At 35.0% G+C, this 12,565-nt stretch overlaps 1 protein-coding gene across 7 annotated transcripts in view; it reads left to right on the plus strand.

Moving 5' to 3' along the window:
• The window catches only part of pex14 (peroxisomal biogenesis factor 14), a 121,077-nt gene that overhangs the window by 46,662 nt on the left and 61,850 nt on the right, over positions 1–12,565 (plus strand). For 5 of the 7 annotated variants that reach the window (XR_015523717.1, XR_015523718.1, XM_087307307.1 and 2 more), the window contains one exon: positions 6,703–6,787. The exons of the other annotated variants lie outside the window; for them this stretch is intronic. Coding sequence is in view for 1 of the 5 variants with exons in the window: in XM_087307306.1 (XP_087163432.1) it covers positions 6,703–6,787 (85 nt within the window). In the remaining 4 variants the exon portion in view is untranslated. The remainder of the gene's footprint in view (positions 1–6,702; positions 6,788–12,565) is intronic. 7 annotated transcript variants of the gene reach the window in all.

The raw sequence follows: 12,565 nt of genomic DNA on the forward strand, positions 1-12,565 counted from the left end.
TTCAGTGAGTGTTAAAAAAGAGATTAACTTAAACTTTTATTCAAATTTATTTTCAAATACTCAGAAGTGAAACACTCATTTTTCTCTAGAGCAAACAGTAAGCACAAATAAAATGACCATATCTTTCTGTAAACAAGTTGAACTTAAATTAGTGAAATAATCTAGCTTAATATAAAAACAAAAAATAATTATAAGTATGAAATTGTAGAACACTCAGCAAACTAATATGGTTGTAACTATGCTGAAATTGTACTTTGCTGTTGCTCGCTACTAGATTGAGTGTCACTGGCAATACTTTTGCCAAGTTTGCCAAGTTGACTTTTTGGCAGTTGACTTTTAGCAAGACACTCATCACTCAATTGTGCTTACACAGTTGGCTAGTAAGACTATCAAATACAGATGGCGGTCATGCATTTGCTATGGGCAGGGAAAATAAAAAAATACTAATATATTTCATTTCGCATCCTCTTGCGATTAGCTAATCGCAGCGATTGCGATTCAGTTTCGATTGATTGCACATTCCTACCCCTTGTACATTCTATGGTATTGATTACAATGTAAATATTTATTTTATTCTATTAATAAATATCCTATATTTTTCTAATAACATTTCTTGCAAATTTACTTTTTTATCTTAAGAGACTTTGAAGGAATCACTTTAAAAATGTGAATCCTTTAAAAATTGTAAAAAAAAATTTAATCAAATGTAATTTCTAAAGTTTTTTTTTCAATTCTGTATATTATTTATATCTATATATTATTATTTATTGCTGATGAAAAATTATTGTTATTAACCTGCTAGTTATAGAAAAATGTTATTTATAAACTGTACGTAAATTGAATCTGCTTTTGCCATGAAATAGCCATTAAAGCTGATATGACAATACACTCTAAGGGAGTACTCACACTAGGTACAGTTGCCTTTAATTGTGCCGAAGTGCGATTGTCCCTTTCCCTTCTTCCCTAACAGCCTGCACTCACACTGCATTTTGCCCTCCAAACCCGAGTATGCTTATGTCATCGATGATGCGACTGTTCAGTTTAACAAGAAGACAAGCGCTCTCGCTCAGTGGAGATTGCTTTAGTTATATCGTTTTAGTAGTTTGGGATGCATCACACGCAGTCAAATATTTTGTCGAACAGATACACACTTTGACGCTCATTAGTTCATGCTTTGCACTCGGATCAGGGTGGGGCCCTAGTTGGAGTGCTCACTCTGATCCCGCAAGCTCTCTCAAGGTTGTGGAAAATTCAAATTGAACTAAAACAAACCATTACCATTGGCTTACTATTGGGAAAGAAAATTCGGCATATGCGCCAACCAGCAGAACTTTGGAAGTAAAAAAAGAAAAAAAAAGCATAGCACTCCTATACAAGCGTACTGCGCCAAAGCCCAACTGAACCACGATGTGGCACACCACTTCCAACTGAGCCAGGGCCGGCCAACTAAACCATGCCTGAGCCCGATTTAAAGCACTTACACTTGTCAAAGGAACTGGGAAACGTGCCTGGGCACAGTTCAGATAGCAATGTGTGAATGCACCTTAAACTCTCTCAGACTTAAAAATTGTCATAATAAGCTTTTTTTTCTTTTCTTTTTTATTAAACCAAGTATTGTTTGCTTATGTGTAAAAAACATGGACATGTCATCAGTGGCAGGACATTTGTAATGTTCAAGTTCATTGTGTACTTGTGTATTGTTCACCCATCAAAAGAATCTGCATGCCACATCACTATATTTGCATGTACTCTATATAAAGATTTTACTATATTCTCCAGGTGTGAATGACCTCTTTAAAATATCTAGATGCATTCAAAAGTATTTGCATATATTATATAGTGCAAAATAACAGCCAAGCTTCCTTTATGGTTACATTTTTATTAGTGTACTTACTATTATTATTATTATTATTTTTTATTAATGTTATTATTATTAAGTAACTTGCTCCATCAAAATTCAATCAAAATACAAGTAATGATTAGTATTTTGAAATAAGGTTTAATTTGTTTTGGTATCCATTACTGCTTGGATTGTTACTTTAACATAATTGTTAATTGATTGTAGCTCACATTCATTTTCAAAATAAAACCATGTTCCACTTTTACAATATCAGGATATTGAAATAAAACCCCATCCACATCAGATTTAATCTGGTTCCTCTTAATAGTTCCTTTGTGAATGTGTATTGCCTTGAGCAAAAGTTCGTTTCCCTGTTTGACCTGTTTGCAAAATTATAAAGGAAGTCTTCCTTTTCATATCTACTGGTAATTTCTGCAGAATTTACACTATAAACAAAGCTTCTCTTTTTTTCTTACATTTGTAAAGCCGTTTCATAACCTTAAAATTGGGGTAAAAGTTAAAGAATCACATTTTAAGGTTAAGTTAAATGAAATTGGATACCTTATTGACAAATGTGTTTTATTAATCCAAATTCACCATCCAGTATTGGACTTTCAGCTCATTTAAAGCAGCTTAGCATGAAAAAGGCATAACACGGCTTTGGCTTAAAAAATTTGGCCTGCCTAATAGGACATTTCTATTTTCTTCCCGATCAATATCATCATGTTAAGGGGGAACGAGCGCCGCCTCCAAATTTAAGGCAAAAGTGCTCTGTTAAAACTCTGTCCGATCCAAACTCAATAAACAACATGGCGCGATTTGCAAGACCTTGTCCAGTCATCATGTTCACAGCAGGCATGTCTCCAGACGTGGCCCTTAATGTTGCTTGGCCCCTATGATTGAGTTTTCACCACTTTTTAGGTTGCACCTGACACTTGATCATTCATCTCATTTGTAAAGATTATTGGTTAGAACAGGGAGCACTTTCCGTGCATTAGCAATTTCAGCCTTACAAGAAACACTAGAAAATAATGGTTGATTAACAAAGAGTATTTACTGGTATTCAGCAAAGAAACACGCGCCCACCTTTTTAATTTGAGTTAATATTTTGCTTGCCGAACCAAATGTGCCTTGTACTGACATGCAATGATCCAGCTCTCCCCCTTAAAAGCAGGATCGTGCGCTGCTACCTTATACGACAACGAGGGTGATCTATACGTCAATAAGTAGACAAGACTAAAATCTGCGCAATGTGGTTATAATTGATTGAGATGTCTGGGTGGAACTTGCATAAAGCAGCGTGTCATCTGCAAAGAAAAGCACTTTTCTTCTCCCTGAAGATCAGACGTAACACTCTTGAAAAATAAATGGACATCGCCCTCATTTGTTATCCCACTTTGATCCCATCTTTTAGAGAAGTGTTTACAAGAATGCCGTGCCCCTTCCATCCAAGTAAAAGCCAGTCTCAATCACAAAAAGGAGTCTTATTTCAAGCCGAGGAGCTGACCCCTTTGTCTTTTATAATCTTAAATGAAACATCCCTGTGCTTTTTTTTTTTTTTGCACCGGCAGTGACTCAATTGTGATTTTTTTTTTCTTGTAAAATGTGATTTACTGTATGCGCGACGTGCCTGACATCATTTTTGTGCAGTGAATAAAGAAATTGATGGTTTGCGCAGTTTACGTGCTGTTTATAGAGCAGGGAAAGCGTGCTTCTGGATTGTAAAATGCACTTATTGTGTGGTTCTACATCTCAAAACCCACATCCATTCAAATGGTGATGTTCACTTGCCATTCTTCATTGAAGATTTTGCAGAACTGAACTGAGCTTGTTTATTTATGAAGCAGGATGTAAAAACCGTGTTTAGCTTTTTTTCTGAATAGCTTTAGAAGTTTGAGATCAAAATAAGATAAACTTATTATTATTATTATTATTATTATTATTATTATTATTATATTTTACTGAAATAAATAAAAAAATAAAAAAATATATATAAATAAGAACTCCATAAACCGTTTTCATTAACTGTTTTTATTAGATTTCCCAAGCGATGTTTAACAGCAAGAATTTTTGAAACTGTATTTTCTATTATATTTTTTCTCTGGAGTTTGCCTGAAATTAAAAATTAGGTCAGTGTTGTTAGCCACCTTAAGATTTATTCATTTTTTTAAGGCTAAGCTTTTTAGGTATGCAAAGGTTAACCACTTTCACTATTAGCTGCGCTTTAATTAATCGTAAAGGCTTCTCAACACTGAGTTTCCGCACTGAACAAAACTGCTGCCATTACAAAGTTATGCCAACTGTGCACTAGTTTAAAGTTCCGAGCTTGTACACCAAGGCTAATACACCAGCACACTGGATTAACAAAGCTTAGGCTATTAATGGCTGCTCATATATTGCGTCTTTTGCATGTTCAAGTTTGTTATTTCCAATGGAGGTTCATAGCTTGCTGTCTCATATTGGGAGAGACATGCACGCGGCTTGATGCCCTCACGCTTTCCAGACGTACCTAGTTGAAAGAATGTCGCGAGCAACCGAGTCATGTGTCATATGACAAGAACTGGACTAATCAGCTTCATACTTTGTATGAAATATACACATTTCTACTCCCAAAAAAATACAAAATGAAAATGTCTAACAATTTTGTAATATAGTTGATCAAATGTGCCTCTCAGTCAGAGGTTCAGCAGACTTTTTGACTATATTTGTTCTCTATTTGTAGCTTAGATTTACATTAGACAATTAATTTTTTATTTATTTATTAAATTATTACTTATTTTTAAAAAACAAATAATTTTTTTACTTATTTTTTAAGTCCAAAGAGAGAAATGGGCTTTTGTTTATTTTTCATTATTATTTTTTTTGTGCTGTATTAGTTGGTTACTGAGCAGCAATAAACAACAGTTTAAAATACAAGGACTTTTCATGTGATTTTTCAAAACTAGTAGTGTTTTGAAATTAATAAATGCATAATAATCATAATAACCTTGAAAACGTGATAATTCATCAGACTATATTTGTACAACCAATATCTATAACCATTACATTCTATAGACAATTAAAAAATGTATGAAAGCACATAAATAATGATACATTTGCATTTAAATGAATCTCAAATTATACCAAATTGTGAAAGAGTTTAATTTATTATTTTTACAAATGGGTGACAGCTTTGTTTATTTGTTTTTGGTGGTTTAAAAACATGTAAAGAAAACTTGCATAATAAATGAGAAAAACTAAAAAGAAACACAGTAAGTGTCATGCAGGGAGCTCTGAAAACAGTTTACTGATATTCACCATCTTTATTAAGGAACCTAACACATTTTTTGTAGCATTTTTACTGTTTTTTTAATATATATACCAGTAATATCACAGTCATTTTACTCTTTTTTTTTTTTTACATGAGTTTTATCATATTTTTTCTTTAAGTTCAAACTTTATTAAAAAAAGTTTTGACACTGCTGATGTAGAGATCCAGATTTTAAAAGGCCATGTAACAAAAAAATATTTGTTCCTTTATATATAAATTATGCTTTATGTGCTCTGAAACCAGGTGTTATGATGGTTACATTATTTACCGATCCTGACATTGTTGTGTTTTTGAAGACAAATGCATCCTGCCTACTTGCTTATTCCAATTATCAGAATCATAATCTCGTGCCATTCCCCAAATCGTCCGCAGCCCCCTTTCCGTCTTCCTCCTCATCCAACAAAGTCAAAGTTGTTCCCCATAAATTGAAGCTGAAATCAATATGATGTGTTTTTGAAAGGAAAAGCGGGTCCCCGACTCACTCTGTCTTGATTTGTTGCCGGCGAATTATACAGCCGGCCTGACTATTCCACATTCTTCTCAGCCTATTTTCAAAACGCAATCCTTTTGGATTGAAACAGGTCTTTAGTATATGCAATGCATTACCTAAAACGGATTACCACAGACAGCGCGCTCAATCACTTTTTATCTTTTGCCGCTTAAAGAAAAAGAACAGTAATCAAAACCTTTCAACCTATTAGAGGGATGACTTTTACAATTGAATCACGGGGACCACAGGTGCGATAACGAGGCGGCTCGGCTTTATCCTTGAGTGTGCGTTTCCCCCCTATCTCCAGATGTTATTTCATGTTTATCTGTTCTTTAAAAGCAGCACTTCAGAGCCCGCACTTCAAATTCATGCCATAATGGTGTTTGAGGAGGAGACCCTTTTTTTAATTCTCGGAGAAGCAAGCTAAAGTGGCAGATCAAGGTGCATCTCGAAGGAAAACACGGAGGAATCGATGCGAGCGGCGCTGCACTTCCGACTACACGTGTTCTGATGATATTTAATTTTCTAGTGCATTAACACTCAGTCATTACAACATGCAGCCTAGGTGATTTGATCATAATGCATTTTCTTCTTTAAGAATCGCTGAAGTTTTTAGCCAGGTATTCGGCCGTTATTAGATACAGATGGGCACTTCAGCATTAAGTATAGATTTTCAGTCCCTGCTCACTTAAGGCTAGGAGTTTGTCTTAAAGAGGATAATGGCAAATTAAACTCCATACCCCATTTGTTCAGCAAACCTTGATGGGATAATTTTATAACTGCTGATTCACTCATTTCCTAGATTTATCTCTAAAGTGGTTTGGTGGTCTGGCCTCCATATAGTTATTGGGAGGGGGGAGGGCTGTTTTATAAGTTCCTGTTGTTGGCTGATGATATACCTCGGGGAGTTGGAAATGTACAATAATTCAGCCGGCCTGCAAGAATTCCAAAGTCTTCCTCGCGTTTTCAGAGATCTTCATTTACTGATGACTTTCTATTACGCTGATGAGCTCATTCCGCACTGCAAATCTAAGATATCTTTATTTATTTATTTATTTTTAGATCGCTACGGCAGTGAGGTTTCTACAAAACCAGCAAGTTCGTCAAAGCCCCCTGGCAACCAGAAAAGCTTTCTTGAAGAAAAAAGGTGAGCATCATCACTATGTTACTGAACCGAATGTGAAATACTGCATTTTTTGCAGGCAGAACGCTTACAGGATGGCTCCGTTCCAAGACTTTGACCTTAAATTTAACCAGCTGAATGCGTTCAGTGTTCATTTCAAACATGAGTAGAATTGGTTTAAGGAAAGAAAGCCTTTTTGCAGTGTCAGGTTAAAAGGATCGTTCACTCTAAAGGTTACACACCTTTGACTGTCTGTCTTCTGTAGAATGCAAAAAGAGAAATTTTGAAGAGAGTGTGTGCTGCTCTTGTACATTTATTTACAGTTAAAATCATTAGGGAGGGATGTCGTTGAGCTGCAAAATGAATTAACAGCACAATAAATTCATCATAAAACTACCTGTATATTATACTAATAACAGACTTATTGATTTACTATTTTGTTGCCTTGTGTTAAGTACATCATGCACACCTTTTGCTTATTTATTGTCTATTTTTTAAGTACATTGTATATGCAAATTAGTTATCTTATTAATTTATGAGCAGGATTTACTATTTTATTACCTTTTTAGGATATTGTGTGATTTGCTAGTTTGTTATTCACACAACTACAAAACATAATCATGGTAACACACGACACTTAAGTAATGCAATAAACATTAGAGGTAACATAGAACTTTGATGTAATTAATGAATGAGAGAGAAAAAAAACGAAACAAAAAAAAGTTGTCGACTCAAAATAAAGAACAAATGAAGTATCATGCAGTTCTCATGGAACTCTTTTACAGTTTACATGTTTACAGCTTTACAGTTATTCACTGTATATATTAAGGAAACATACTGTTAAACAGGAAACATATTTTTACAGGGTTTACAGGGGTATGTAATTTTAACACTCAGTGGTTGAACTAGGTATTACATTCCTGGATCAAAATAAACGCAAGCGCAGGTTGCCAGGAGCGAGTCTCGAGCCTAAAGGCTGATTTAAGTTTTGTTCTAAATAAAAGCAACGGCATGCAATAGAAGGAATATTTTCCACATTAAGAGTTTTTGTCCTAACTAACTTTATATTTTCATATTTTAGAAATGGCTCTCAAAGGTAAACAACAGAAACTTTGACAATGATCACCTCATGTGCTTTATTCAGTGTTAAATGCTAACAATGTGAGTTTGAATGCTATTTTACATGACATTTATTGCTCTACTACCGAAACCAGCAGCAGATAATTTACTTGCATAACTTTAAAACTTTAGGATCAAAACCAATGCATATAATGTATGATATTCAGCATGTACATTTAATAATGTTAAAGAGGTTTGATATGTATTAATCAGATTATAAACCTTACTATTTCGAGTGCATATTCTTTGCTTCTAAAAGGATATTTCTGTCGTGTTTTGTCTGGTGCAAACAGCCAAATATATTGTGTTTTGACAAGGGGTTAAAATGTAACCTGCACACCTGACTTCTATCATACACCCGGCACAATGTGGCACAAGGCACGACGCAATTCTAGATGCTCTGTTTAACTGTTTTCTCACTAGTGAAGTGTTCCGTTTTTCCACTTACAAAGTCCGCCATGTAAATAGCAAATGCCCTATGGCGCGACGCAACTGACTCTTAAAGGGAATAGGAGATGAGACTCTGATTGGTTTATTCTCATAACACACCTATAACTCATTAAGAGAATAAGCTCAACCCTGTTAGACCATGCACCACAGCGCAAAGCAGATTTTTTAATCCTTAAAATAGCAAAAGTGGATTCTGACACTTCATGCTTTTACTCCCCTTAATGCTTTTGCACTCTGGCTTTGGACTTTGCGCCTGGATCGTCAAAATAGAGCCCCTAATGTTTGCGTTCATAATATTTATATTATTTGCTAGTTAATAACCTCATGTGGAACTCTGCTACTATCCACCGAAAGTCCCATTTCGGTCACGGACGCATGCTTTCACAGCTTTTCTGAATAAATGAATGAAATATGCGGTTTTCCATTAAGGCAAGCTGGGGTGCTGGAATCTAATTGGCTAATCTGGCATTGGGCAGGTTAAAAAAAAACAAAACAAAGACAGCATTCCGATTTCAGCATTGTTTTTCAGATAAACAAGAATGTTCACTTAGCATGTGTTTTAAATATCTGCAAACATATTATGGTATTTTTATTCTTTAGAAGAGTCAAAAACAAACATGCATTGCTTTTATTGTTTATATTTTTGGTAAAAAAATGTATTCCAATAAGCAAAAATTACTTTAGTGAACATGCTGCTGTGGTCACCATCTACTTTCATTATGTGGAAGAGTGCAGCTTGCAAATTGGTCGTAAATATCTACTTCCTTGTGTCATTGAAGAAAGTAAGCCATCAAAGTTTCCGTTGATTAAATGATGACAATTGTCATTTTTGGATGAACTATGTCTTTAAAGGCTGCTCAATTTGAGGGACAGCATGCCGTCCAGTGGCCCGAGATTTCCATGGGGTGAGGTCATTGGCTTTTAAGGGTCAGAGGTCGAGGCCATTGTTGCAGGCCCTGGAGGGTCATGTAGGGGTCGATCGGGCTGCAGAGAGCTCGATCCCAGCTGTGCGGATAAATGACCTATCAGTTGGGATGCTTCTTTGGGATCCAGAAAATTAATATTGACAAACCCTCCTGCACTTTCAATGGAATTGTCAATTATGCTACCTCCCAGCATTTTAAAGCTTTTACTTAATTTAGCTGTTATCATAAATATTAAAGCACTGGAATGCATCGGAAAGTTTTATCGACCAGAGAAGTAACGTGTTGTGAGCATACATATGCATTCACTCTAAATTCAGAGCAGTTTAGGTATCAATCAATATGTGTGTTTGATGCATAACCCACCGCTATCTCTCCTATAGCACAAACCCCCTTTCAGATCAGATCACCGGCCTGAGTGTGTGCTGGATAGAAATCAATCCATGCGCTGTATTTTGATCTTTTTTGAGAGTTTTTTTTTCTAAAGCCAGCACTGAAAATGACATTGTGATGTTTTAGTGGATCGCTTTGGTGGGGTTGGGGGGGCGGCAGCGATGGAAATCGAGAAGCACAATGTAATCTGTCTCACTTTACAGCTTATTTGAGTGTTTTGCAAGCAGGTCTTAAAACTTTAAAATCAGTCACATAAAATGACGATCACTTCGACACTCAAATGCATATAATTTTTTAAAATAAAATATAGTCCTTCACAAAGGTCAGATTAGTTTTATCTTGATTACATTTAAGTTTAGCAAGGTCAGCACTGTCCTTTAGAACGTTATAACTCATCGCTCTCTGTGCACTATTGATACTTGTAAATCTTACCACGGCCATGCTTATCCAACAAATTCTCATGACACTTTTTTTTTTCTTTTAGTTTTTATTTACAAGGAAATTTGTTCTGTCGAGACTAATTAATGGTGGATTTGGCCTAGGCTGGTGCTAGTAGAAAGGCAAAGGAAAAGCGAGCCTAATAGCTCCATGACTGGTGAAGGAAACTGGAGACAAAATCCATAGTTGCCGGCTGCTGTTGTTCACATCAGTGGCCTATTATGACTTCTCAATATCTTTAGCATTTTCCTCGGTCAGTACTTCTCGTTAACAGTAGATCGGCTTCATTTATAATTCACAGCTGAGGGTATGTGGCTTAATATGCTGTATGTTTATGATGAAATGTGGTTGGAATGTGTACAGCTGAAATTGTATCCTGCTCAAGGTATTCTCAGGTTCTGAGTGATATGCATCATGTTTGTGTTCGTAACAAGCATGTTTGGAGGTTCAAATGGGTTTCTCAAAGGGGTTATGGGTACATTAAATATTAAAATGCTAGCATGCCACTGTTTCATGATAGGTCACCCCCCTATGTCAGTTGAAGTCGGTAGTGTTCAATAGGTCCTTGTAATCCACATAAATGAACCGTTTCATTATAAAAGATATGGGTTAATATTCTGGTAATATTCTGCCAAAGCTGTCTAACTGACATCCTCAGAGAAGGAACGCAAATTTTCAGATTTTGATTAATGGTGACCTATTATACCCCTTTTTACAATATGTAAAATAAGTCTCTGATGTTCCTGAGTGTGTCTGTGATGTTTTAGCTTAAAATACACAAACGTTTTTGTTTATAACTCTTTAAAACTGCCCCTTTTAGCCTTTGATCCAAATTGTGCCGTTTTGGTGACTGTCACTTTTAATTCAAATGAGATTTAAGTGCTCTTTTCAAAAGAGGGCGGAGCTACAAAGCCCTATGATTGAACATATTGGTACATTCAGAACAGAACTAGTGTTATCTGTGTGAAAAACTGAAAATGTGAAAAGTGTCTCAGAGGAAGGCAGTCTATGGAGACTCCGCTGTTCATTTTTGCATCTTAAAACTCCACATTTATACTCCTGTTAGTAATTATTGTCAAATTAAAGTGAAAATGTCAAGTAAAGTGTTTCTGCAGACAATTTTTTCATCAAGTGTGATAAAAAAAAAAACACACTGAAAAAATATTCAAAGATAATTTCTTGGATTTGCTAAAAAAAAAAAAAAGTTAAGTGGTTGTAAACAATTAATTTAGGCTATACGTAAACAAACAAATTAAGTTGAACATTGCAAAATTTATTTTGTTTGTTTAATTTTGCAGACATAATTTTTTTCAGTGCAATCGAGGCTGGCTATATTTACAATCAGGGTATCTTCCATCCATTCCATATCCGCTTTCAAACAAAAAAAATACAAAACTAACAAAACGGCCACAGTCGCCACAGTGAAAAAAACCGCCAACTTATCCAGCATATGTTTTACGCAGCGGATGCCCTTCCAACTGCTACCCAGTACTGGGAAACATCCATACACACTCATTCACACTCATACACTACGGCCAATTTAGTTTATTCAGTTCACCTATAGCACATGTCTTTGGACTGTGGGGGAAACCGGAACACATGGAGGAAACCCACACGAGTACAGGGAGAACATGCAAACTCCACACAGAAATGGCAACTGACCCAGCGACCTTCTTGCTGTGAAGCGACAGTGCTAACCACTGAGCAACCATGTCACCTACACTCTATATTAATCATTAAATAACATTAAACTTTCAAAAGACGTTATATATTACAAAACAATTTTGTTGCCTTTGTTGGTGGCATACATTTTTAGGTTATTGACAGGTTTAGTGGTATGAGGTGATTAAATGTTAGTTATCAGTGAATATATATATATATATATATATATATATATATATATATATATATATATATATATATATATATATATATATAAATGATAAGCATAATAGATGTGTAAATATATATTTTTTTCATTTAGGAACATATGTATTCATAAAATTATTAATTTAAGATTAGTTTCATTTTTTATTCCTGTTAGTTAAGTCATTATCAAACAATAACAAATGAGACATTATTATTTTATTTATGATGTTACATTGTTTTATTGTACTGTATATACTTTTTTTATAGAGCAGATGTTTTATAGGGAAAAACTTTCTACTTTATTGAGAGATGTACTTGAGTTGCACCAATTCCACAAACTTCCACAAACCTCTTGTTGGTGGTTCATTCCACTGTGGCGACCCCAGATTAATAAAGTGATAAGCCAAAAAGAAAATGAATGAATGTCCTCTTAAACTTTTAGTCTAAAGATTTTGTGCTATTTATAAATCATACAGGCACTTTGCTTTGTAATATATATTTAGATTGACTATGACCTCTCCTAAATGCAAAACTAGGTGGTATTGACAAGCACTAAATAATCTTTTGCTAATTTTTTTTTTCAACCTGCATTCATAAAAAGAACTAGTTT

Source organism: Danio rerio, chromosome 23, assembly GCF_052040795.2.
Source record: "Danio rerio strain M-AB ecotype USA chromosome 23, GRCz13ab, whole genome shotgun sequence".
Lineage (NCBI taxonomy): Eukaryota > Metazoa > Chordata > Actinopteri > Cypriniformes > Danionidae > Danio > Danio rerio.